This window comes from Ahaetulla prasina, chromosome 13 (genome assembly GCF_028640845.1).
Source record: "Ahaetulla prasina isolate Xishuangbanna chromosome 13, ASM2864084v1, whole genome shotgun sequence".
Taxonomy (NCBI): Eukaryota; Metazoa; Chordata; class Lepidosauria; order Squamata; family Colubridae; genus Ahaetulla; species Ahaetulla prasina.
Genome location: NC_080551.1, coordinates 24354961 through 24382196, shown reverse-complemented (window position 1 = coordinate 24382196; position 27236 = coordinate 24354961). Strand labels below are relative to the sequence as shown.

Below are 27236 nucleotides of genomic sequence, written 5' to 3'. Positions count from 1 at the left end.
AGGGGAAGCTGAAAAGATTCCAGGAAAAATGGTGCATCCAAAGTAGGAGGAGGAGCGGTGTTTCTCCCAGTTTCTGCCAGTCATAAATCCTCCGAGCAACCTTTAGTCGTATTTCCAACGGTGAAAAGAAAAATAATCAAAATTGCCCCACCTTCCACCCAGCCCCTGCCTTTGATGCAGCATGCCAGTTTCCACAAAAATCTGGCACTCTTTTAATTGCTCAAGACAACTTCTGATCGCAGTTCAGGTTGCCCGGAAAACCTTTGATATCTCAGCCCCAAAGGCTGCCTTCTCTGCAGACGGTACGAGACAGCCGGAAAACGGTCCAACAAACGGGACTTTGGGAGTCTTAAATACACCTTTGCACGCAGGGTGGGTGGGTGGGGGGAGATCAACCCACCCTCCCCTTCTAAAAAGCAACCCTCTCCCTTTCTGGCTCCTCAAAGGCCAGCAAGGCTCTTGAACAGCCATCCTGGTTTACCTTGAAACAGTTCTCGTCCTGCAACAGCTGCTCGGCTTTGCGCTGATAGGCCGTTTCCACCAGGGAGCGAGAGGACTGGGAGGGCAGCAGCCCTCCCGTGGCACCGTTGTGGCTCTCAGACAGGTAGAGCTCGGTTACCTGCACGCAGATTTCGTCACTCACGATGTGCTGGAGCTGAACATTTAAAACAAAGAGAGAGAGAGAGAGCAAAAGAACATTCAGGTGACTTTTTTGAAGCTCCCGCACCAAGTGCAGGCTTTCTTCTGCCGTACGATACAGATGCTACGCCCGAGGCCAGCAGGCAACATGTCTAGGCAAAAAATATCTCCCACAGCTGAACTTCTAACCTCTATTCCCTCTGCCCTGGGGGCAAACAGGGCACGAAGCTGAGCAGATGCTTCCTCCATGCCACGAAGGTGGCTTTGTTCCTGCCCCGCCAGATCCAGAAGCCAGCCAGCCATTAAAGCAACGGGGTGCAGCCCAGCAGCGGCCAGAACTTGCATGTCACAGAGAGCCTTCGCCTTAAACGTCCCAGAATCCCCCCTGATCTCTGGCTGTGGCCACCTCTGCTTTGGAAGTTGTTGTCTTGTACTGGCAAAAAGCAGCCACCTCTTTTCTTTCCATTTGGCATTTCTTTCCCCACCACTCTCTTTCAGCCATCATATATCCACATATCCATACACACCTCTCCGTCTCTCCCCCTCCCTCATTCCCTCTCTCTCCCTCTCTCTCCCCACTCTTTCTTTTCCTTTCCCTCCCTCCCTTCCTTTCCCTCTATCCCCCTCTCCATCCCTCCCTCCCTCTCCTTCCTTTCCCCCTCCCTTTCTTTCCCTCTTCCCCCCCCCCCCTCGAATCACCTGTCTGACAATGCTCTGGATGAGCTTGTCCATGGTGAAGGCGATGTAGGCATGAATGGTGAACATGTCACGCAGGGAGTCCTCGTACTGGGAGGAGTCCATGTTGCCGTCCAGGAGATTCCGCACCATGTCCAGAAACGCCGGGTAGTAGTCTTCCACTTCAATGTCCACTTGAAATTGAGGGTGGGTGGGTGGGAGGGAAATGAAAGGGGGGAGAGGGGGAGAGAGGTGCAGAACAAATTCATTACAATGGCTTTGCAGGGGAAACATCAGCCCTGCCAGGTAGGCCAGGCCTCATCGAAACAAGCAGCAGCAGCAGAGATGCCGGAAGTGCCCGAGTCGTTGCCTGCGCATTTTAGTTGTAAGTTGTGACAGTTACAAAGCGGATCACTCATTTGAACGCCCTGTTCCCTTTTTTTATGGCACTGGTTGGCTATCGGGTGTTTTTGCCAAGAACTGGAAATAAAGCAAAACCCATACATAGGGGGTGTGACTGCAGTATTATTATTGTTCTATTTCCCACGTTTTATTGGCTGTACGCTTTAGTGCTGTCATTACGTTCTGTGTTTGCAAGACTTCTTGGCCACATAAATAAAGAAAAAAGATTACGCTCATGTGACTGTGGGACCCAGGTTCCCCTCCCACACCAGAACTGGGGCCTCTAAGTGCCTATTGAGGGATCTGCCACGACAGAATTCTAACTGTTAGAAGTCAGATGCTGGCGGCCTCCAACCTTTGGGGCACCAGGGACCGGTTCCACAGAGAGATTTTTTTCCACGGACCAGAGCGGACGTGGCTTCGTGTGCTGCCTGCATCCAACCGATGGAGCTTCGCTTCTTTGTGCGGCCCGGTTTCTGACCTGCCATGGCCCAGTGGCTGTTCCAACGCCCGGGGGATTGGGGACCCCTAGGCTAAGTGCCCGGTCATTAAGCCAAGAACTATTTTGCACTCCTCCAATGCCTTCCATCTGCCCAGAGACATTCTATTGTGGCCTGTTGGCCACCAGCCCCTCCAGCAGCCGAATCAGAGGAGGAGGAGGCGGCGTGGGAGTCAGAGCCAGCATCAGGGCAACCTGAGAGCTCCGAGGGAGAAGAGGGAATGGAGATGTCAGAGAGAAGGGAGACAGAGGTGGAGCCTGGGCCGTCCATCAGCCCTCAGATGGAGCGTCAACAGCCTCCAGGTCTGGAGGTGGCCGATGAGGAAGAGGAGGAACAACTGGGTCCAGTGCCTGATGTGCGGATGCACAGAAGGCAGAGGAGAGGAGAGCAGTGGAAATCAACCGGCCGGTCCTTGGGACGGAAGAGCCTTCGCTGCTAGTGAAGCCCCACCCTAGCTCTGGGGATAAAAGGCAGGGGGCGGAAATGAATAGGTGTAGCAGAAAACTATTAATCTTTCTGCTGGACAGACTTGTTAGCCTGCAGTGAGAGATAAACATTTTGCCGGGGTTGCCGACGCTCCTAATAAAGGAATCTTTTGAGTTAACTTCAGAGGGTTCGTCGTGTTTGGGGAGCCGGGTCAGAAGACACTCACTAGGGTCTTTCAAGCGCAGCTGGATGGCCGGACTGTCGCTCTTCTCTCGCTTCACCCCCAGCACTTCCCGTTCCCACTCCCGTTCCCGGCTGTCCTCCTCGATCTGCCGCTCGGCCTGGCTGTATATCCGCAGCAGCCGCAGGCACAGGATCTGGTGGAGGCGCAGGAAGATGTACCAGTTGTTGTTGACGTGGAAGAGGTTGTAGGCCTCGTCGAGGCTGCGCAGCTTCTGAGCCGCCGTGCTGCTGAAGAGCAGCTTGGCTTTGGGGGAGCTGCCCCCCACCCCGTTGTGCTTCTTCACCGCCCCGGAGTTTTCGTCCACGTCCATCTCTTCCTCTTCTTCCTCCTCCAGGTCGGAGAGCTCCCCTCGCTGAGCGAAGAGAAGGTCCGGGATGAAGTGGTACATGATCTGCTTGATCTTGTACTTGTCCTCTTTCTGGATGCCCGTCTGACGCTTCACGTGGTGGATGATCAGAGAGGCGGCATCCTCCAGAATCTGCTTGTCCTCGTAGGCCAGGGAGAGGTGAGGGCCGGAGTTGTCTTCCGAGGCCTGTTCTTGCCTCTGAAAACCCAGGAAAAGAACAGTCTGAAATCGTCTCTTTTTTCTCTCTCCGCCCCCCCCGTCTTTGTCTGTCTATTTCTCTCTCAGTGTGTCTATTTCTCTCTCTCTTTCTCCCTCTTTCCCCCTCTGTCTTTGTCTATTTATATATCTCTTTCTTCCCCCTCTATTTATCCCTTTCCCTCTCTCTCTCTTCCCCCGTCTTTGTCTATTTATCTCTCTCTCTCTCTTCCCCCTTTCTTTCTCTTTCTCTCTCCCTTTCCCCGTCTTTGTCTATTTATAATCTCTCTCTTCCCCCTCTATTTATCTCTTTCCCTCTCTCTCTCTTCCCCCTCTCTTTCTCTCCCTCTTCCCTCCCGTCTTTGTCTATTTATCTCTCTCTTCCTTCTCTCTCTCTCTCTTCCCCGTCTTTGTCTATTTATCTCTCTCTCTCTTCCCTTTCTCTCACTCTTTCTTTCTCCCTCTTCCCCCTGTCTTTGTCTATTTATCTCTGTCTCTTTCTCGCCCCTCCCCTTTCTCTGTCTCTCTCTCTCTCTCCCCCACCCTTCCCCTTCTGTCTCTCTCTGTTTCTCTCTCCCCCTCTTCGTCTGCCAATTTATCTCTCTTTCTCCAGCTACAAATTGCTGAAGGACAACCTTTCTACTGCTTCCCTCAATTGCCCCCCAGCAAAAGGACAACCATGAACACCCTTCTCCTACAGCTCTTTCTCAAACAGTCCTCAAAGCCGTTATCTGAAAGTTACCGTGGAAGGAACATTTGGTGAATTTTTTTCAACGTACCTCATCATAAATGGTCTCAATCTCGCTGATCAGACTCTTGGATCGCAAGATCTTGGTGTCGTTCTGCTTAAAGTTGATGCCTTGATGGTCCAGGGATTTCAAATAGTATTTTTCGTTTTGTTCCCGCCACACTTTGTTGAATCCCCTTTGGGCTTCCCGCCATTCCTCTTCTTTCATTTTCAACCTAGGCCGGAAAAAGTTAGAGGGCGTGTGAGAGAGAGGCCTCTTGGTTTAGGACCTCTGATGGTTTGATCACATTCCTCCTGACAAACACGGATGAAAACTCCGGCAACATGAAAACATGCGCTCACCATGTGGTCTCCTTTCCTGAGTAACTGGAGAAGTTCACTTCTACCTAACTCCCCCCCCACATTCCTCCCCTGCATCCCTGATATTTCTAGGATAAATTGAATCCCAGTAGAATTGAGTTTGAAAGGAGAACTTTTTAATACAATTCTCGCAGGTGAGTTGTGAGATTCTGGCTCCCAAGATCTATAGAAAAGGGAGCAGGCCCAACAGATGTGCCTAAAATCCAGCTTTTTGAGTTTGGCATCAACCAGATGTGTAAACAATGCAACTGATCTTATTCTCAACCAGCAAGGCTGACGTATCTGCAGATTCCAGGTTGAAGAAACCAGCCAACGCCGGTCTTCTCCGTTATCAAGCCATGGTTTAGATCTTTGTTTCTCAACCTGGCAACTTTAAGATGCGTAGAAGTAGGTTGAAAGCCATCCGAAGGCTGAGAAACAGTGGTTTAGAGCAGAACTCACAGTAGAGCTCTGGGAGTTGAAATCCAGAAGTCTTAAAGGGACCAAGGTTGGAGACCCCTGGTTTAGAGGCCCGGTTGCTTTGGGACAGTTAGGGAAATCGCAATTTCTCTGGAATCAAGATGACTAAACACGGCTAGATGATAAATTCTATCAATGCTTGGCCAGATGTAACGGCTCCCAAGTCAAAGTTTCTCAACTTTGAAAGGCATCCATAGCTTCGAATTTAGATGTCAGGAGGATCACCCCATCCTACATCTACCTCCTCAACTCCCAAGAGCTTTCCCCAAAGTTCTTTTCCATGTGAGATGTGCCAGGTCATCCTAGATCAGGGGTGTCAAACTCAAGGCCTGTGGGCTGCATCTGGTCCCATGGGACTGGCCTGGCAAACAATAAAGGACTGCCCTGCGGTGCCTCTGCCAGGGAAAATGGAGCCCCCCCCTCCCCCGGGCTCCATTTTCCCTGGCAAAGGGTTATCAAAATAAACTAAAAACAAAACAAAAGGAGAAATGTTTCCCCTTTTGTGTTTGAGTATACAAGAAGGGACAGGAAAGGAGAAAGGAAAAGATAAAGAAAAAGATGGGAAGACAGCAAGGAAGGAAAAATAAGGAAAGAGGGGAAGGAAGCAGAAAGGAGAATGAAGAGGGAAGGAAAAAGAAGGAAGGAAGGTTGGTTGGTTGATTATAATGAGGGAGGATCTCAGAGAAGTCCTGCCTTAGCACCTGGCCATCACATGTGCCCCCGACATGAGTCCCATGTTACACCCAACATGGCTACTCTCCTGCCCCCACCCCCGGCCCTCTGAGGTCAAACACAACCCTGATGCGGCCCTCAATGAAATCGAGTTTTGACACCCCTGCCTGAGATGATTCCAGACCAGTGGTGGGTTTCAAAATTTTTACTACTGGTTCTGTGGGTGTGGCTTGGTGGGCGTGGCATGGCTTGGTGGGCATGGCAGGGGAAGGTTACTGCAAAATCCCCATTTCCTCCCGATCAGCTGGGATTTCGGAGGCAGAGAATAGATGGGGGCGGGGCCAGTCAGAATTTTTACTACCGGTTCTCCGAACTACTCAAAATTTCCTGCTACCGGTTCTCCAGAACTGGACAGAACTTGCTGAAACCAACCTCTGGTCCAGACCTCGGAAAAGCTTGCCCAGCGTTTTTTCTTTCGACACCTTTCAACATATTTTTTTTAGATTCCCTTTGAACGCTCCTCTTTGTTTGCCCAATGACCGGGTACCTTTTCAGCACAATGGGAACTGCGACAGCTGGATTTTTCCGAAGGCCGTCGATGATGTCGGCAGCTTTGTCTGCGTATATCCTCTGCAGGGCTTTGCGATGGATCACTTCGGAGGAGCCCCCCAAGGTGTTGTCGAGACGGAACTTGGCTTGCTCTTCCGCCGATAAGCGGGAGAGCTTCTTCTGTATCGTTTCCAAGACTCGGATGGTCGCTAGGTTGGTCTCCAAGACTACATCCAGCTGGAAAAGAAGACGCTCATTTAGCTATGGCCGGGGGTCCCCAAACTTGGCCAGCTTTAAGACTTGTGGATTTCAACTCCCAGAATTCTCCAGCCAGCATAGCTGGAGACTTCTGGGAGTTGAAGTCCACAAGTCTTAAAGGGACCGAGGTTGGAGAGCCCTGGTCTAAAAGGATGCAAATGACCAGCTGTCTGCGAGGAATATAAATCCTTCCATTCCCCACCATCCAAGTCAGAGCTGAAGAAGCTTCTTGGATGAGAAGCGAAATGTCTTCAAAGAAAAAACAAGGAAGTCCAGTTGCCTCTTGAAAAAAAGCACCTTTGGGACAACCAGGACCTGGAGGACTGAGAATCTTCACAGACACCTGAATTGGGAAATTCTACAGCATTGCTACAAAGGCTGAATTTCAACTTCCCAAGTGGGATTTATCCAGGTAGTCTTTTAATTTACCACCTTTCATTTTAGTGACCATTCACTGAAGTTACAACCGCACTGGAAAAAGAGACTTATGACCCTTTCTCACACTTACGACCATGCTGCCCTCTCCATGGTCACTGGATCAAAATCCAGACGCTCAGCAAGGGGCTCATATTTATGACGGATGCAGGTGACCTGGGGCCACGTGATCCCCGTTTGCAACCTCCTGGCGAGCCAAATCAATGGCGGAAGCTGGATTTGCTGGACAGCCGTGTGACTGACTTAACAATGGCGGTGATGCAACTGTGGCAAGAGGAGTCATCCCATGGGGCAAAATTCACTTCACTGTCTCACTTAGCAACAGAAGTCTTGGGCTCAATTGCGGTCATTAAGTCAAGGACCACCTGCGGTTGGGAAACGCTGCCTGGTGCCAATTTTTCCAGTTGTGATACTTTATTGGCCATCGGAGCGAAGTTCCTGATTTTGTCCTGGGGAAATCAAGGCCTATCTGACCTACCTCAAACCGTTCATCCTCACATCGGTAGATGTGCTCTTCGTACTGAGTCTTCTTCGAGCTCACAAACGTAGAATCTTCGGACCAGGAAGGGAAGGAGACCCAGGTGTCATTCAAAACCTGAGCAGGAGGAGAGAAAGAAAGAAAGAAAGAAAGAAAGAAAAAGAAAGAAAGAAAGAAAGAAAGCAAACACAGAGGGAGAGACGCAAGGAGGAAGGAAGAAAACAGGGAGAGAGGGAGGGAGGGAGGGAGAAAAAGAAAGGAAGGAAGGAAGAAAGAAAGAAAAACAAGGAGGGAGAGGGAAGGAGGAAAAAAGAAAAAGAAAGAAAGAAAGAAAGAAAGAAAGAAAGAAAGAAAGAAAGAAAGAAAGAAAGACAGACAGACAGACATGGAGGGAGAGAGGGAAGGAAGAAGGAAGGAAGGAAGGGAGGGAGGGGTTGTTACTGCCAGTCAGATAAAATATTATTCTAGCAACTATGGAAAAAAAGGCTTACTGGACTGCTGAGAGCAGATTGCTGGTCCAGTCACCATCAAGGAATATGGTAGTTTCTCACAAGAGAATGCTCAGCTGTACAAGGGCGCCCCCTTGTGGGTGGAGAAAGGACTCATGCTGAGATACTACAGGGATACTATGAACTTAGAATATCTTAGAAGCCAGATTCACTTGACTTCACTTGATTGGGTTATTTATTTCACAAGCGCAGTGATTTGTTTAACAGGGCAAGAAAAGCCGTAAAATGGAACAAACCTCACTCAACAATTTTCGCACTTAGCAACATACATTTTGTGCTCGATTGCGATCGTAAGTCGAGGACTACCTGTAACTATTGGGGGTGGGAGGGGAATCCCCGGAGGGCCTGCCATTGTTGCTAAGTTGCAGCAACATTCACATCCTCAAAGGGGGGGGGGGAGATGGCCAGCTTACCATGAGTCGTGGTGGCGCAGTGGTTAGAATATAGTACTGCAGGCTACTTCTGCTGACTGCCGGCTGCCTGCAATTTGGCAGTCTGAATCTCACCAGGCTCAAGGTGGACTCAGCCTTCCATCCTTCCGAGGTGAGTAAAATGAGGACCCAGATTGTTGGCGGCAAGAGGCTGACTCTGTCAACCGCTTAGAGAGGGCTGGGAAGCACTATAAAGCGGTATATAAGTCTGTGTGCGATTGCTATTACCTCCTTGCACAATGGGGTCCGACCTGTGCATTTGGGCTGCTGGTAACTTTTGGGCAAGGCTCGATAGCTGGAGCCCAGCCGTTTGCAGGAAGCGTAATCTATCTCCATCGCTATCCCCTCGGTAGCTCGCTCCTTCGGGAAACTTTCCAGATGTGAGGATTCTTTGTAACCCAGGAAGTTTTTAAACCAAGTGAACAACTCCGGAAATTTTCTGAAAAGGATGAAACCAAAAAACCAATGAAAACAGAATACACTACGTTAGCACCGCTGCTGCAGATTTTTTTTAACATTCTTAATAAGGTTTAAAGTTTTATTAAGCTGCTAATCATCTTATATGGGGAAAGATGCAACCCGCTTCTTTAAAGCTTTCCTCTGGCACCTTCTGCGGTGAAATTCACTACGCTGGTACCACCGGACAACTAAACTTGGCCAATAATTGAGGCAGGAGTAGCTCTATTCCTTGAACTCTGACCTGGTTGGCAGATGAAACAAGCATAATGATCTCTGCCTGTTAATTTACATATTATTTCATTTATTAAATTTATCCCTGGCCCATTTCGCTATCCAAGCAACTTTCAGTGGCTTATTTTCAGTTCTCCAGTGTATGTTGTCTGTCCCACAAGGGAGCACGCTAAAGGGCTCGTTGCTTATCTTGCTTACCCCAAAAAGGGAGAAACCAGCTGTACAAGTTCAGCTCGGGATATGACCTCCTGATTGAAAATGACAAGGCACCGGAGGAAATTCTCATAGGCCTCCGTGCTGCGCAGTGCTTTGCGGACCTGAAAGGTGGAATGGGAAGAGGAAAAAAGGAGGACGAGAAAGTTGGAAAAGAGAAGACGAGGCTCTCCTACAAAGGAACAGTTTAATCCTCTCCCATTAGCACAATTCTAAGCTCATCAACCAACAGACATGACGTAAGTGGAGCTGGGAAATGGGTATATTTATTCCAGGGGGAGCTGAAGGGCGAAGAGGAATATCTCAGGACCCAAACTATAATTCCTTGTGGACCCCAGACGATCCCATACATGTAGCATCCTTGAACAGCTAAAAAATGCCGTAAGTTATAAGCTCAACTTCTTTCTTATGAATAATCCTCAACATAGGACAACCGAGACCAGAATTTCCTTTCCTAAACCAGGCAGTGGTTAAGCTCAATGTTACGACCTCTTTCCCCATGATCGTTAAGTGAAATCCCTGCAGTTGTTAAGTGAAGCAAATCCTGCTCTTCCCCCCCACTTAACTTTGCTTATTGAAAGCCAGCTAGGAAGGTGGCAAAGGGCAACCCCCCCCCCCCGGGAGAATGGCAAACCGTGGTGAATGCACACCGGTTGCCAAGTAGCCAAATTTTGATCTTGTGATTGTGGGGGTGTGGCAACCGTGGCAGGAGCAAGGTCTGGTTGCAAGTCCCTTTTTCCGTAATAACTTGGAACTAGAATGTGTGGGTCGAAACACAGGCGAGGAGCCAAACTTCCAGCAGCAATGTTTTATTAAGATAAGGACTCAGTATAAACCAACATCCAGTTTCCGGCTAACAGCCCCTTTTAAAGGAAAACTGTCAGCCTTTAACCAATAGCTTTAAAATATGTCCCGCACTTGCGTGGCGGAAGGAAAAGCTTTCTGCCTGGACATAACAGGAACAGTTGCTAAAAGTTGTAAATCGAGAGCTGCTATTATTATTGCAGAATAATTCTGGGGGATAAAACGGGCACCGTTTATTAGCTCTCCTACCTTGTCAAAGAACAGAGACTCTGTCCCGTGTTTGCCAGCTTCTGCAAAGGATGGGTCCTTCAAATTAAGGAGCTTTGGTTTCTTCTGTAGCGAGGAAGCACACAAACACAAAGGAATAAGTAAGTGGTATCTACCACAACACATTTTAATGTGCTGAGCTACTGTGCAGTTAAAACATTAGGAGAGGAACAATGGCACAGTACTGATGCTACTTTGATAGGACAAGCGTTGGTTCGTGAAGGCAAGGGTCTCCAACCTTGGCAACTCTATGACTTGTGGACTTCAACTTCCAGAATTCTATGCTGGCTGAGGAATTCTGGGAGTTGGAAGTCCACAAGTTGTAAAGTCGCCATGGTTGGAGAACCCTGAATTAAGGGACTCAGAAGCAGACACAACATACGAACAGAGGGTATAGTTCTCTGCACTCTTTCCTTAGGAAATATGGAATAATTAATCAAGTCAAAATTAGATTATTATTCCAGGCAGCCTGAACATGGAACTAATAAGAAACTGTTGTTGTAGATCGGTAGTTCCCTATTTGGCTCAGGGTTACAACTTTCTGCCTTTCCTTTTTCCAGGGGCTGGGCCAGACCTGGAGTATTAGACATTAAATTTCTGGTTTGCCTCACATAGTGCAGTCTGGCCCACTGAAATTCTTAACTCAATAACATTGATAAAATGTGAAAGTGCTGTAGAAAACATTGCTTTTGTAGCATTAAAGATCCCTCAGGTGTTCTTAACTAGTTCCTAAAATTAAAACACTAAATTGTTGGGAGAAAATCAGGATGCAGTATATTATTTGCTAAGGGCTTATATTAAAGTACTTTGCCACCAATTGTGGGCCTTGAAATGAAAAGGGGTAACGGGCAGAGGAAGGTTTCAGCAGGTTCTGACCAGTTCTGGAGAACCAGTAGTGGAAATTTTGAGTAGTTCGGAGAACTGGTAAATACCTCCTCTGACTGGCCCCACCCCCATCTATTCTCTGCCTCCTGAGTCCCAGCTGATTGGGAGGAAATGGGGATTTTGCAGTATCCTTCCCCTGGAGTGGGGTGGGAATAGAGATTTTACAGTATCCTTCCTCTGCCGCCACCACCAAGCCGGTAGTAAAAACATTTGAAACCCACCACTGGTAACGGGGCCTTACCTTCACTGGAGGGGTGACCCCCGGGGTGGCATGCCTCCGGATTTGACAGCCGTTCTGATTGGGCCTCTGCTGCTTGCTGTTAAGCTGGGGCTTCTTTATGGTGCCTCCGTGGTCATTTCTCACCGACTCCACTTTCTCCGCAGTGGTCTTGCTCAAGAGCTGACCGGGAAGAACCACAAGTCCATTATGGCCCCCATGGGCGAGAACATGCAAAAACGCTTCACAAGAATTAGCTGGTGAAGAGGCGATGAACACTCGAAGATAAAGATGATCCTGTTCTCCCCAGGCTTCATATGCAGTAGTCCTTAAGACTGAGAAGGAGCTGGCCCCTTTACAGGAAGTAAGCTGTGGGTCCAGCTTACCTGAAGGACCGTCTGACCCCATCAGGATTGGCCTGCCCCATGTGTGTTGGCAAAGGAGGCATGCTATGGGTCCCCCCCTCCCCCAGCTCGATTATTCCGGCTGGTGTGGTCCAGGAGGAAGGCCTTCTCTACTTTGGCTCCTGCCCTCTGGAACATCTTGCCCCCAATGTGAGGTTGGCTCCAACCCTCCTATCCTTTTGTAAGGCCTAAAGACCTGGACCTGCCAGTTGGCCCAATGGGGAAACAGCACAATGCAGGTGGCTGATTGAGTAATCACAGATCCCCCCTTCCCCCACTCTTTGGCTTAAATTTATGTTTTAATGTAGGTATATATTTTATACCCAGTTAAATGAGTGGCTGATAAATTTTACAAATATAATAAAATACTAATAAAGGAGAATATTTGTAGCTCAGGGTTGACATGTGGGGTCCTTGGTGCTCTCTGAGCTTTGCTTGTTTTCTTGCCGACCGTTTCATGACTCGAACTAGGTAACGTCATCAGCGCGAACACCACCAGCACTGATGATGTTACCTAGTCGGGTCACGAAACGCCTGCAAGAAAACTAGCAAGCTCAGAGAGCACCAAGGACCCCTAATAATAAAATAAAATAAACAAAACTCGTGATGAACTAAATCGGGTGACCCATTTGACCGGCCCAATTTTACGATCTTTTTTGCAGCGGTCGCTAAGCAAACGCCCCAGCTGTTCAATGAACCCATGGTTCACTCTGGAGGCGGTTTGCCGAAAACCCAGAAGTAAATGCAAGACGACGAATTCGAAGTCACTCACAACGGAGCTATTTGCATCTGGCAAGAACTGCCCGAATTCGGAGAGCAAGTCCTCCTGGTTCTTAAAGAGGCGCGCCACCTGGGCATAGACTTCCTGTTCGGTCAACGCTGGGGTGTAGTTCCCACCGGCTTCCTTGGCATTTCGCTGCTCTTTCTGTTAGAGGAGATGGAGGAGAAGGTTCAAGAAGACGAAGGAGGGGGAAAAAATTGGCAGCTTTTAGCAGCTGCCCCTTGCCCATTTCTGCTCTCTGAGCCTTACAAAAAATAAAAAATGACGACACCCAGCTGGAGATTTCAAAAGAAGAGTAGCAAGAGATGGGCTGAAAAAAGGCATTGGCGGCACCAATAAAGGAGAATTGTTGTAGCTCAGGGTTGAAATGAAGGATCCTTGGTGCTCTCTCACTAGCATTGATGTTGTTGCCTAGTTGGGTCATGAAACGTCTGCAAAAAAACAAGCACGCTCAGAGAGCACCAAGAAGCTCTCAAGTCAACCCTGAGCTGCAAATATTCTCCTTTACTGGTACCACATATGGGTGTCAAACAGTTCAGGCAGCACGCAAATGGGAGGCTAGCACTGAGGATGTTACCCAGTTGGGTCATGAAACGTCTGCAAGAAAACAAGCAAGCTCAGAGGGCCCCAAGGAACACACATGGGAGGCGGTCTGTGCTTTGCCCCAAAGCCGTCACCAAAATATCGGACCCTGGAGAGGCAACTCACCTCTCCCTACTTTCTACCTGCATCAATTTCAGTTTTTTACACTCAGTGAGAAAGTTTCCCTCTTGCAGCCAACCCAAATGCCAACGATTTAATGCCAGCAGGCAGGATTCTGTGTCCCACTGTCCCCATCCACAAAAAAATCTTTGCCCCAAAATCCTTCTTCTGCTCAGGTCCCCAAATTCAGAGCAAAGCAGCCTCCAAAGGAAGGACTGGCTGGCTGGCTGACCCACCTGATAGGTGTGGAGAATCTCCAAAAAAGCCTTATAAATGTCCGGCTGCCCTTGAAAACGGTTCTTGATCTTGTTGACGTAGTTGATGGCGTGGTTAAACTCCACGGGCTGATTGTTCTGGAGGGACGGGGTGGTCCCCAGGGAGATTGTCACGGGCGTGTGGGGCTGGACCGGCGGAGAGCGAGGGGAGGCGTAGGGGACCGGAGGAGTTTGCTGGCTGGTGGGCGTATGGGTCTGTAGCTGGGAGGGCTGAAAGAAGCAGAGCAAAAGGATTAGGGTGGCTTGAGGTCAGAGGGGTCTATAATTAAAGGCAGTCCTCGACTTACGAACTGAGGATGCTTAGTATCTGTTCAAAGTTTCAAGGATACAAAAAAAAACTTAGGACAGGACCTCACACTGAAGACCAGTGGGCAGTCAGCCTGAAATGCTGCATTCTAACCACTGCGCCACCACGGAGGAAGGAAGGAAGGAAGGAAGGAAGGAAGGAAGGAAGGAAGGGATAGAATTTAAGACTTACATACCGCTTCATAGTGCTTTACAGCCCTCTCTAAGCAGTTTACAGAGTCAGCCTTTTGCCCCCAACAATCTGGGTCCTCATTTTACCCACTCAGAAGGATGGAAAGTTGAGTCAACTCTGGGCTGGTCAGGATCGAACTGCCGAACTGCATAACCACTGCACCACCACCAATATTCCAGCTGTTTTGGAAACTCCACCTTTCTAAACTCCACCCTTCTCACCTGTCCTTCAAGAGGCCCTTCCAATGCCGGGAAGCTGTCATGCTCGAGGCCCGCCCTTCTTCCCCTGTTCCTAAGCAAAGCCCGCCTCCATCACCTACGCTCACCTTGCTGATCTTGGCAGGCGGAGGCTGTGGGGCCGGCTGCGCCGGGGTGGGAGCAGATTGTGCTGAAGGTTGAGACGGGTGCTGCGGCTGCGGCTGGGGCTGCGGCTGGAGGCCATGGGCCGGGATTTGGTGCACTTGCCCCGGGGTGGTTACATTCACCATGTCGTTGGTCTGGACTTCGATTTTGTAGCCCGGAGGCAAGAAGGTGTTGAAACCCATGATCAAATCTGGGTGGCCTTTGAAGAGTTGAGAGACACGGCTGATCACCCCGGGAGTGTCGATGCTGCGCGGGGAGCCGGCAAAAGAAAAGAAAAGAAAAGAAAAGAAAAGAAAAGAAAAGAAAAGAAAAGAGAAAAGAAAAAAGACGTTACTTTCTTGCCACAAATTCCAACAGGTGTAAAGGCAGGCTGCATTAAGGTGCATCCATTATGGCCACAAGCACAAAACAGAATATGCTAGGTCAGGGGTCCCCAAACTTGGCAGCTTTAAGACTTGTGGACTCCAACTCCCAGAATTCTTCAGACAGCTGAAGAAAAGGGGACCAAGAGGTGTGAAAAGCTCTTTCCTTCCTCTCCCAGTGTCATTCACACATCCCATTACAGCAGAGGTCTTCAAACTTGGCAGCTTTAAGACTTGTGGACTTCAATTCCCAGAATTCTCCAGCCAGCTATGCTGGAGGTTGAAGTCCACAAGTCTTAAAGCTGCCAAGTTTGAAGACCTCTGTGCTAGGTTCTACAGCCTGCCCTTGAAGGGAAATCAATACAGGTAGTCTTTCACTTATAAAAATTGGTTTAGTGACCGTCCAAAGTGACGACGGCGCTGAAACAAGCGACTTAGGACTGTGTTTCACAGTTGTGACTGTCGCAGCATCCCCATAGTCATGTGATTTACGTTCATATTTACTCATCTTTATGACGGCTGCAGTGTTCCGGGGTCACATGATCCCCTTTTGCAACTTTCTGACAAGCATAGTTATAGACCTTTCCAGCATCTCCAGGATCATGGATCAAAATTCAGATGATTGAAAACTGGTTCATATTTATAACTGTTGCAATGACCTGGGGCTCATGTGACCCCCCCCCCCGGCGACCTTCTGACAAGCAAAGTCAAGAGAGAAGCCAGGTTCACTTAGCAACTGGGTTTACTAATTTATCAACTGCAGCAATTCACTTAAGAACTGAGGCAAGGAGGGTCGTAAAATGGGGACAAAATTCACTTAAACATCTCCCTTAACAACAGAAATTTTGGGCTCAGTCGTAGCTGTAAGTTAAGGACTACCTGTAGAGGAAAACCTAGGCAGACACTGGTGTTTGGTGATAAAAAGACAGAATTATTGCCAAGATTGCTTGAGTTTTAAGCATTGAGTTTTAAGCATAATTAGAACTGCAGAAAAAACAATTGCTACCAACCTGCCCTCCATTGAGGACCTGTATACTGCACGAGTCAAAAAGAGGGCTGTGAAAATATCTACAGATCCCTCGCATCCTGGACATAAACTGTTTGAACTCCTACCCTCAAAACGACGCTATAGAGCACTGCACACCAGAACGAGACACAAGGATAGTTTTCTCCCAAACGCCATCACTCTGCTAAACAAATAATTCCTCAACACTGTCAAACTATTCACTAAGTCTGCACAGCTATTAATCTTCCCATCGTTCCCATCACCCATTTCCTTCCACCTATGACTGTGTGACTGTAACTTTGTTGCTTGTATCCTTACAATTTATATTGATATTGTTTCCTGATTATTTGTAGCCTATGACTATCTTTAAGTATTGTACCTTAGAATTCTTGATCATCTATTCTTTTATGTACATTGAGAGCATATGAATAGAATAGAATAGAATAGAATAGAATAGAATAGAATAGAATAGAATTTTATTGGCCAAGTGTGATTGGACACACAAGGAATTTGTCTTGGTGCATATGCTCTCAGTACCAAGACAGATTCCTTGTGTGTCCAATCACACTTGGCCAATAAAAAAATCTAATCTATTCTATTCTATTCTATTCTATTCTATTCTATTCTATTCTATTCTATTCTATTCTATTCTATTCTACTCTACTCTACTCTACTCTAGTAGGCTACATTTATGTTCACTACTGTTTGTTGAACATGCAGCAACGGTTGGACTCCCATTAAATATAGGAAAATAAAAACAAATACAAAAAAAAGCAGCCATTCTTTATACCTTTGAGATTTAAACTCCTTCATTATGTCCAAGAAATCATTGTAGACTTGAGGCTGGCTACCAAACTGCAGCTTCACCTGGTCAAGGTAAGAAAGAGCATCTTCGACCTGTAACCAAAATAAGTCAAGTTAAAAACAGGTACCAACGATAAAATGACAAAAGTGAACCTTATTTAAATGTTCAAAATTGAACTAAGGGCCTAATAATATTTATAGAGTAATAACTTCCCAACAAATTTTAAGTAAAAGAATTTGATCTGATATAGCATCAGGAAGATTGGTTTGGCTAATAAAAAGAAATGAGCTGTAATAAACCTACATTGCGAGGTTAATTTCAGCTTAAGTCTATTAATAATTATGATCACAATTAAAAAGAAAAGAGTCACTGGTATTTTATTGTATTCCTGGAGTTACACGCTCTTCAAAGAATTTAGAACTGACTTCGCTTCCAAAGTTTTTATGCTTTTTGCATCCTTCAGCACAACTCAGGCAGGAAAATGATTAAATGTTAAATACAACTTTGCACAAAGTCTCCCAAAGCCGTTAGTAGGCACAAAGTAGCAATTTCATTTTCTACACCAGTGAGGATGGGAGGAGGAGTGGAGTAAATTAACACCGTGTCTTCACTGGTTATAAAAGTATGAAGAGGGTAGACTCGAAAAGTGGAGCACATAAACAAACAAACCAACAAAATATATCCGAAGATGCAAATGTTGCTTTGGGTGTGTGTGTGTGTGAGAGAGAGAGATGTATAACACAAACCCATCCATAAAGCATAAGCAGTTCAAATCTGAACAAAAGGGAAGATCACCATGTATCAAAAACGGAACTTAACAAACATGCACAAAACACGGAATTTATTTTACAGTCTAGTTTAAAGATGCTTTACGCCCATCTCTCTCAACCCGAATGCTCCATCACGGGAGGTTTTTAAGAAAAGACTGGACAGCCACATTGTCTGAAATGGTATAGGGTCTCCTGCTTAAGCAGGGGGCCGGACTAGAAGACCTCCAGGGTCCCTTCCAACTCTATTCCGATTCTCTGCAGCAGCAAGTGGAAGATCGAACAGATTCTCAACCCTCTGACCAGACTCACCTTCAGCCTCTGGAACTGCTGCTGCCCCTGGACTGGTGCTGCTGGTGGAGTCGGATGGGCGTGGCTCTGCACCACTTGGCTTCCGTGGGGCTGAACGGGGGTGGGGTGATGATGCCCGCTGTGGACGGCGGCTAAAGTGGGGCCGTGGCTGTTGGAGCTCTGGGGAACGGTGGACACCTGGGGAGCGAAAAACCACACGCGAGTCAGGGCCCAGCAAGGATCCTGCCCAGAGTTAAGGAAGGGCCAGCAGTCGTTCTTTCAGTTGTGGTGGAAAAAGAAAAAAGTGGGTGATGCTATTTGCCGAACCACCTAAAAATCCAACTAACAACTCAGGCAGTCCTTGACTTATGACCATAACCGAGCCCAACATTTCTGTTGCTAAACGCGGACAGAGGTTAAAAGTGAATTTTCCCGCATTTTACGAACTTTCTTCCCCCAGAGAGATTTAACGACTTATTGAGTTATTGAGATGTATTCTGTGTTTGGGGGGGGGGGGGGGGCTGCACCAAGGGAGGTTCATCCAATCTCTCATTGTGCACATGTTGTGCATTGACAATAAAGGTTTGATTTGAGAAACATTCCTGGTCTTCTCAGATTTCTGATCGTAAATTCCCTCATTCTCTATTGGTTTGGCTGCGTAACTAGTGCTTCTCAACCGTGGCAGATTGAAGATGGGTGGACTTCAACTCCCAGAATTCCCCTAGCCGGCCACGCCAGCTGGAGAATTCTGGGAATTGAAGTCCAACAGGCTGAAAGTTGACGAGGTTGGAGACTCCTGGTCTTGAGGATGTTGGAAAGTCTTCTCCAAACCGTTGTGGCTTAGAAGCTCAACACCCTTTGACACCCCTACATGCATCTTTGCTCGCTGTAGCCACCGTGCACAAATTCAGGGACCCGCATCTATTGTGTTATCGAAAGTGTTCACTTCCGACGAGGGGCACAAGAATTTCTCAAAGGCAGAAGAGCGAAACTCCCCCCCCCACCTTTTGCCGCTGTGCAGCTCCTTCCTCCAGGAGCTGTTTCAGCACTTCAGAACAGGATGGGCAGCGTCTCTTACCTGGTAGCTGGGAGTGACCGAGTACTGGATCCCGGTAGCGGATTGCATGGTCTCCGAAACCGATTCATAGACGGGGGGAGCTGGAGCCAGCACGCGATGCTGGTGCTGGAAGGGCTCAGCGCTGCTGGCGATGCGTCTCTGCTGGGACGCGTAGACGGGGGAGTCCTGTTCCTCCACTCGCCGCTTCATCCTGAATTCATGCTCAGGAGAGCCCTACGAAACCTGCGGAGAGACGGAAAGGGTCGCTTTCTGTGGCTTGAAGGGAGACCGTGGTTAAGGGAGCTTTGAAACCCATCAACACCTTTCTTAGAGCGGTTTGGAAGGAATCCAAGCTGCGGCTATAAAATCAGCAACGCCGTTGTTAAGCAAGTTCCCACATTTGATTCTGCTTGTTGGAAGGCCGCAAAACGGGAATCCCATGACCCCAGGACGTTGCCACCGTCATAAATTTGAGCCAGTTGCCAAGCGGCCGAATTTGGATCATGTGATGTTTCAACGGTCATTAAGTGTGAAAAAATGGTCAAAAGTCAGTTTTTTCAGTGCTGTTGTAATTTTTGGTCACTAAACGAAAGGCTGTTAAGTGAAGGGCTACCTGGAAAGACAATCAACCACCCCCTCCCAACCTTACACGATCTAAGTGAGGGGTGCCCCACTTTTGAGACCTGTGGACTTCAACTCCCAGAATTGAATGTATTTTTAAATATATCCTGATCGTGCTCTGCAGCCTCTCAAGAGTAGGAAGTAATTTGAGTAATGCACAATCTTCATTTGGCGTATTAATTCTGAAACGTGTCGGAAGAGAGAGCATTAATTGCATCTGGAGCGTTTATTGTGAGCTTTGCTGGCACCGCACTTACATGAATGAGTCACTTAAGATTCAGCAGCAATTCAAAAGCATAGTAAATATCCTCCTGTGTTGTTCCCAATGAAACACACACCTTGCACATGGCTTTGAAGCAGCTGCTATTGAACTGCCCACAGGGTTAGGCAAGAGAGAGCTGCTGGAACGGATACTGAAGAATCAGAAACTCTTCTCTCTTACAGAACGGTGACCAAAAAAAAAAAACAAGAAAAAAAAACAAAACCCTTTTGAAATCAGGCCTTTAAAGCAGGGGTCTCCAACCTTGGCAACTTTTAAGCCTGGCAGACTTCAACTCCCAGAATTCCCCAGCCAGCAAAGCAAAGCAAAGCTGGCTGGGGAATTTTGGGAGTTGAAGTCCGCCAGGCTTAAAAGTTGCCAAGGTTGGAGACCCCTGCTTTAAAGTATTTCTTGGTGCCGTCCCTCTGGCCCTCCTTAAACTGGCTTGCCAGAATACAAATGTATTAAATGAGAAGGGCTCCCCCCCCCCTTTGTCCTTCACACCCTCAAATCAAATCTGTGCCTGTCAATGCCAACATCTGCCTTTGATTATTATCACTTTTTTTTATTTATAGAACAGAAAGGATACTTCGGTCTAATGAACATTAGTTTCCACCCATGCTTAAACTCCAATGTCCACATTTCTGTTTTGAATGAACTAGCCAACTTTCACAGATATGTTTTATATGAATTACCATCCTTGTTAAGATTGTCGGAGACCATCTATTTCCCCTCTTCAGGACCTAAGACGAAAAGCATTTTAGGAGTTAAGATCTTAATTCCTTCTGCATGGCCTGTGCTTTTTGTCTTTCTGCCTGCAGTGAAGATGAATTATACAAATGTAGGGGCATTTCACTGCAGTAATTGAACATGCTTAATGAGCTACTGAGTACATGGAAATTAATCCGTGAACATATATACCTGAAGAATGCATTTCACATGAGAAGATGAACCTTCATCGCTAAGGGGGAAACTGAAGATGCTGAGACCAGAAGGATCTTGCCACATCTACATCCCCAAACGTGAAGGCATATTTATTGGAACAGCAAATACACACAAACGTGGGCCAAAAATTAAGGGGATGGGGAAAAAAGTCCTGAATGGGATTTGAAAAAATACACTAACTTTCCACCACTTGGTAGATCTAAGCATTAAGGACAAATGAGACCAAAAAGAAAAAAAGAAAAAAAAGAAAAGAAAAAGAAGTATCACCCTGTTCTGTTTTCAATACAATTTTCAAGACAATACAAGTTTCAGGTCAAATTTGAATAGAGAAGGAATGCATAATCCACCATTAGTCCTTGCAATGAGTGTTTTCCATAGAAGATCTTTCAGTCTTTGGGGCCATAATGGAAGGAAAGTGGAAGGGACTTTATTAATTAAAATTTGGCATTACTACTTGGGAAGAGAATTGTGGAAATGAACAGAGAAAAGAAAGGCTAAGGAAAAAAGGGTAAGGCGTATTTTTGGGTTCAGACTTCATTGTTCCAACCTTTCCATCACTAGATTAAATCTGAACGACAATCAAGACGGGGAGACTATTCAGAAAACTTGGCTGCCCATACCGGTTGTGACATGTCTCACATTTTAAAAGTTCACAAGTTCCGGAACATCTTCAAGGGACAGTCTTGGGTGAAGCCTGACCCCAGGTAGTCATGAGGGATTCTGGGAGTTGAAGTCCATACATCTTAAAGTTGCCAAGCTTGCAACTTTTATATTAGTTCAATATATTTATTGATCCAACAATTGGGATATCACAGGTTGGAAAAACGCTGGATTATGACGTCAATCCCTAACATACATATTATTAATAAAGGCATGAACTAATTTTATTGTTGATGCATTAGACTGGTTGGAAAGCTCACTGAAGCGGCAGTGGACCCGATACCTGATAGAAGTACATTTTATGAAGTACTGGAAGACGTAAAATATAAGCCAGTAAAAATCGGAAATTCACATGCGTGTAACTTTTTTTCAAGATCTAAAAAGCTTCTGTCCAACAACCCTTCACCTGTAACCTTAAATAGGCTTGCCAGGAAGTGTGTAATAGAAACGACATCTAAGTATGGTTCCTTGAGTTTTGAGTTCAAAACTGAATAGCCTTTTGAATAAAAAAAAACAAAACCCACTGTGGCTAGCATCCTATTAGTATGCCTCTAAAATCAATAGATCTAAGTATTTTACACTAAACTAAAACCCCACTTATGTCTGTCTGATTCAGTGTGTTATGCAAACACAGCTTCTGTGGTTTATAAAACCTAGTTTGTGTTCCTAGTTCAAGATATGAATATATATAGGTTGCTTAAGTCATGGTTTAGTATTTTTATGTGAACCGAACAGTTCGTCAGATGATCAAAGCCATTTTTGCTTGGTATGCAAGCAGCAAAATAAATAAAAATGTAAAATAAAAATAAACAAAATGAAACTTTAGCCCCAATGAACTATTAATATTACTGCGTTTTTGGTAGTTAGCATCATGACAGGAAATCAAATATAAAGGAATCTTAACAACGTTACAAGGGGGTTTGCAAATAGATCCTGCACATTTAATGTGAGGAATAAAAAGATGAAGACGTCTCAGATTTCTCAAATATAAAAAAACTAGCTCAGTTAAAACATAAAACCCACAATCTTGTTATTGAGAGAAATATTAGGTGCTCACTCATCCACGCTAAGCTAGCTATCTATTTCTGACCAGGGGATTAATTAAGCTTTGCATTCCTAAAATAGGAAATAAACAAGAGGAAAAGGGCTGCCAGCAGCCAGCCGTCCCTTCAAATTTCATACTGCCAACAACTATGGTATTTAAACAGCCCTTCAACAAAGGCTGCGCACTGAATCATTCCATTTAAAGCACACTCAAGAGGAGACTTTAATAGGAGTAAATCCCATTTTAGCACACCCTGGTGTCTGGCCGAGGACTGCCTGTTGGTGTGGAGATGTGGAGCATCTGAGGACAGAAAGCCCAGCAGAGAGGCGAAGGGACTGAAACGAGATTCAGAGCAAGTGGCTGGAACAGCAAAGAGCCGAAATGCAAAAGGCCACCGACGTCTCACAAGGGTATCCCCGATACACTCAGCTAAGACGGAGTATCTGGACTGCCAACACAGACATCCTCCAAAGATTTCTCCAGCAGACAAAGGGATGCTGCATTTAGCACCAACAGATGCTTGCAATTCGGTGCTCGGGCTAGAAATGACCATTCGTTCTCCTTCTCTTTCAGTGTGCCCCCCACCACCATCTCCCCAGCATTGCATACTTGAGCTAAAGAGCAGCATATAAAAATGCAGCTACCAAAGTAAAATAAATAAATAAATGGAAATAAACGAAGGAAGAATTTTGGGAGATCACGAGAGAGGATCCAGAGGTTGGATGACCATTTATTAGGTATATATAGGAGTGAATTCCTGCACTGGGTGGAATCAGATGCAGTGTTTCTCCCAAGTTGGCAACTTTTGAGGTGTATGGATTTCAGCTCCCAGAATTCCCCAGCCAGCTATGGGAGAATTCTGGGAGTTGAAGTCCACAAATCTTAAAAGTTGCCAAGGTTGAAAAACGCTGATCTAAAAAGCATCATATGGATTATATAAGGTATGAACGGAAGAGTTCTGGGAAATGAAGTCCCCACATCTTGAAGATGCTGGCTGGGGAATTCTGGGAATTGAAGTCTATATGTCTTAAAGCCACCAACTTTAAGAAACATCAGACTGGAGGATCTATAAGATCCCATTTACAAATTGCAGCAAGACAATCCTTAGATCCCCTGCCTTGAATATCCTACATTAATTTCTCTTTACTGCCGCAACAATTAAGAAAGTTTTCCCCCCCCTCCCTTTGCTTAGAAGCTTCATCAATTCAGCAAGGCTGGGCAGCTCTCAACCAGGTATGTTTGTGTTCAAAAGGACAGGAGGGAATTAGAAGGTGGCGATGGAAGAAAGGAAGGCCTGGGATGGGATCCCCATACCTTTAGAGGATATGCCCCTCCAGCTGAAACTGGGACTCCCCTTCCCCAAAAGGCAAGGGGGCAGACTCGGGGCTCATCAGCCTTCCTCCCACTATGGCTCTCTTATTTATTGATTTAGCATATGGCATCTACAGAGGTCATGCAATCACTGATATACAGTTTAAATAAAGGGTCAGCAATTACCGGTATATATGAATATAATAACACTTGCAGTATCTGGGACTCAAATGATTCCCCTTTTGTGACCTTCTGACAAGCCCAGTCAATGGAGAAGCCAAGATTCACTTAAGAACCGTGTTACTAACTTAACAACTGCAGCGGTTCACGTAAGAACAGTGTCAAGAAAGGTTGCAAAACAAGGCAAAACCCACTTAGCAAGTGCCTTGCTTAGCAGTGGAAATGTTGGGTCAACTGTGGTCGTAACTTGCGGATTATGTGTGTGTGTGTGTGTGTGTGTGTAGGTCGGTAGATATAGATGATAGAGAAATGGAGAGAAAGGATAGGTAGAAATGATGATAGATAGAAATGATGACGATAGATAAGAGATGATAGACACAGAGATAGATGATAGATAGATACTGGGATAGACAGACAGATGGATAGATAGATGATAGATAAATAGATGGATGGATGGATGGATGATAGGTAGATAAATAGATAATGATATATAGGAACTATAATGATATAGGACAGACAGACAGACAGAGATAGATAGATAGATAGATAGATAGATAGATAGATAGATAGATAGATAGATAGATAGATAGATAGATAGATAGATAGATAGATAGATAGATAGATTAGATAGATAGATAGATAGATAGATAGATAGAAGATAGATTAGATAGATAGATAGATAGATAGATAGATAGATAGCTTTACAAAAGATATGTGGACAATACAAGATAGGAGACAATACATTAAATTAAGCTAAAACCATAATAAAAGCACCCTAACATGGAGCCATAGAATTGCAATGGGAGGATCCGATCTCTAAGGAAACTCTCCAGCTGTGCTGGACTTTGGCTGCCTCCCCCCCCCCCGCCCCAATTAGCCTCAAGGCCGGAGAAAAGGGGCAAGGGAGCCCCCCCCCACCTGGAGCCGCAGCCCCCGCCCCAAAAGCCACGGAGGGGGGCGGGAGGCGATGCAGCATCCCAGCGCCCACCCCTCCCCCCGCAGGGAGGAGCGGCCCGTAACCCACGGCCGGCTGGGGATGATGGGCCCGGGGAGCCAGCACGCAGCGGCGGCGGCTGCAGCAGCAGGGACCGGTCCCGCCCCGCCGCGCCGCCGGGGAGGAGCCTGGCATGCCACCGGAGGGGAGGGGAGGAAGGCATGACGGGAGGGGGAGGAGCCTCACCGGCGGCCCGCCCCCGCGGCGGGCTGGGGCAAAAAGGGGGCGGAGCCTGCGGGGAGAGGGGGGGCGGCGCGGCTAACCCGCCGCGGCCGTGCGGGAGCGAAGGGGCGGAGCCCTGGAGCACCCGGAGCCGGGATTGGCCGAGCGCCGGCGGCCGGCCCGCCCTCCCCTGCACGCTCGAGCGCGCGCGCCACACGCCTCCAGGCCCCGCCCTCCCTGCCTCCCTCCCCGCGCGCGCCCCCCTGTCCTCCTCCTCCTCCTCCTCCTCCCGCAGACTCCGGCTCTCGTCACGCCGCGCGCTGCCCTTCCTCCTCCTCGCCCCGCGAGCGCCTCGCCTCCCTCACCTGCGTGCCGCCGCCGCCGCCGCCGGTGAGCGCCGCCTCGCCTCAAGAGCCGGCGCGGCGAATCCTCGTCCGCGTCTCCGTCTTTCTCCTCCCGCGCTGAGGAAAGGCAGAAGGCCAGGCCGGGCCTGCGCGGACGAATGGGAGGCCAGCTAGGCAGGCAGGCCTCGGGCCCCGTGAGGGGTCCGAGGGAATGGGAAGGGCGCCGCGGCCACAGACCAACCGTCTCAGGACGGCCGCCGCCGAGCGCTGCCCGCTTCTCTGTTCCCTGAGAAATCCTGCCTCCCCTGCACGCTCGAGCGCGCGCGCCACACGCCTCCAGGCCCCGCCCTCCCTGCCTCCCTCCCCGCGCGCGCCCCCCTGTCCTCCTCCTCCTCCTCCTCCTCCTCCCGCAGACTCCGGCTCTCGTCACGCCGCGCGCGCTGCCCCTTCCCTCCCTCCTCGCCCCGCGAGCGCCCTCGCCTCCCCTCCCCCGCGTGCCGCCGCCGCCGCCGCCGGTGAGCGCCGCCCCGCCGCAAGAGCCGGCGCGGCGAATCCTCGTCCGCGTCTCCCGTCGTCCTCCTCCGCGCGCTGAGGAAAAGGCAGAAGGCCAGGCCGGGCCTGCGCGGACGAATGGGAGGCCAGCTAGGCAGGCAGGCCTCGGGCTCCCGTGAGGGGTCCGAGGGAATGGGAAGGGGCGCCGCGGCCACAGACCAACCGTCTCAGGACGGCCGCCGCCGAGCGCTGCCCGCTTCTCTGTTCCCTGAGAAATCCTGCCTCCCCTGCACGCTCGAGCGCGCGCGCCACACGCCTCCAGGCCCCGCCCTCCCTGCCTCCCTCCCCGCGCGCGCCCCCCTGTCCTCCTCCTCCTCCTCCTCCTCCTCCCCCCGACTCCGGCTCTCGTCACGCCGCGCGCGCTGCCCCTTCCCTCCCTCCTCGCCCCGCGAGCGCCCTCGCCTCCCCTCACCTGCGTGCCGCCGCCGCCGCCGCCGGTGAGCGCCGCCTCGCCTCAAGAGCCGGCGCGGCGAATCCTCGTCCGCGTCTCCCGTCTTTCTCCTCCCCGCGCTGAGGAAAAGGCAGAAGGCCAGGCCGGGCCTGCGCGGACGAATGGGAGGCCAGCTAGGCAGGCAGGCCTCGGGCTCCCGTGAGGGGTCCGAGGGAATGGGAAGGGGCGCCGCGGCCACAGACCAACCGTCTCAGGACGGCCGCCGCCGAGCGCTGCCCGCTTCTCTGTTCCCTGAGAAATCCCGCCCCTCCCCTGCTCCGGGGAGGCCTCCCGCGCGGCTACAGGGCGACAGGTCTGCCGCTCTAGCGCCCCGGCCAATCCCCGCGCAGCGCAGCCTCCCTTCCGCCGCCCCGATTGGCTCCCAGCTCCCAGGAAGGGGATGCCAAAGGCGGGTTTGGGAGAGGGAGGGGGAGTGTAGAAAAAGGGGTGGAGAGAAGCTGAGAAAATGTCCGTATGGGACGCGGAGGACCCGCCCTGTGCGACGCTCATTGGCCGGATTTCCGCTGCCGCCGCTGCCCATGGACGAGAGGCGCCGCCAGTCAAGCGAAAGGGTGGGAGTTACAGAAGAGCGGGCGAGGAAAGAGGCGACTCCGCCCCTCGATGCTCTCGGCTTGTCTCCGCCCCCCTGGCTGGCGGGAGGCCCCGCCCCTTCTCCGGGGAGCCCTATTGTGGAATGTTTACATCGGTGCTGTTGCTGCTGCCGCCTTTGCAAATCCGCGCAGCGTGGCTCGCGTGCAAGCGTAGAAAGGCCCCCGGCTCCATGCAACCACGCTGGGAAAGAGCAGGCAAAACACCGGACTACAACCACAACTGGCAAAAGCCAAGGCTTGCAAATGCCAGGCGCACCCTGTTGCAAAGCACACACAATCTCCCCGCTGATGGTGCTGCAACTGCATCTCCCTCCCTCCGCGACACGGGAAACCCACGCAGCCCAACCTCTCCCCTTCCCGGAAGTCTGAGGCCGTCCGCTCTTTGGGGGCGGAGGCAACAGGTCTCCCTTCGCGCTTTGCGATCGCGGGG

General features: G+C 48.9%; 1 protein-coding gene across 5 annotated transcripts in view; it reads right to left on the bottom strand.

Annotated features, from left to right (window-relative positions):
- The window catches only part of SIN3A (SIN3 transcription regulator family member A), a 32110-nt gene extending 5657 nt beyond the window's left edge, over nucleotides 1–26453 (bottom strand). Inside the window, exons 1-18 of one of the 5 annotated variants that reach the window (XM_058156273.1) lie at nucleotides 26200–26453; nucleotides 25235–25259; nucleotides 18714–18935; nucleotides 17657–17833; nucleotides 16563–16669; nucleotides 14368–14650; nucleotides 13526–13774; nucleotides 12579–12731; nucleotides 11427–11585; nucleotides 10283–10366; nucleotides 9215–9333; nucleotides 8555–8765; nucleotides 7387–7503; nucleotides 6214–6452; nucleotides 4207–4390; nucleotides 2869–3430; nucleotides 1339–1508; nucleotides 482–655 (exon numbers count right to left, since the gene is read on the bottom strand). In XM_058156273.1, the coding sequence (XP_058012256.1) occupies nucleotides 482–655; nucleotides 1339–1508; nucleotides 2869–3430; nucleotides 4207–4390; nucleotides 6214–6452; nucleotides 7387–7503; nucleotides 8555–8765; nucleotides 9215–9333; nucleotides 10283–10366; nucleotides 11427–11585; nucleotides 12579–12731; nucleotides 13526–13774; nucleotides 14368–14650; nucleotides 16563–16669; nucleotides 17657–17833; nucleotides 18714–18902 (3177 nt within the window). In that variant the 5' untranslated portion in view covers nucleotides 18903–18935; nucleotides 25235–25259; nucleotides 26200–26453. Of the gene's footprint in view, nucleotides 1–481; nucleotides 656–1338; nucleotides 1509–2868; nucleotides 3431–4206; nucleotides 4391–6213; nucleotides 6453–7386; nucleotides 7504–8554; nucleotides 8766–9214; nucleotides 9334–10282; nucleotides 10367–11426; nucleotides 11586–12578; nucleotides 12732–13525; nucleotides 13775–14367; nucleotides 14651–16562; nucleotides 16670–17656; nucleotides 17834–18713; nucleotides 18936–25234; nucleotides 25260–25725; nucleotides 25954–26177 lie in introns of those variants that run through there. The other 4 variants (XM_058156276.1, XM_058156274.1, XM_058156275.1 and 1 more) reach the window with 4 other exon arrangements.
- Nucleotides 26454–27236: the final 783 nt, after the last annotated feature.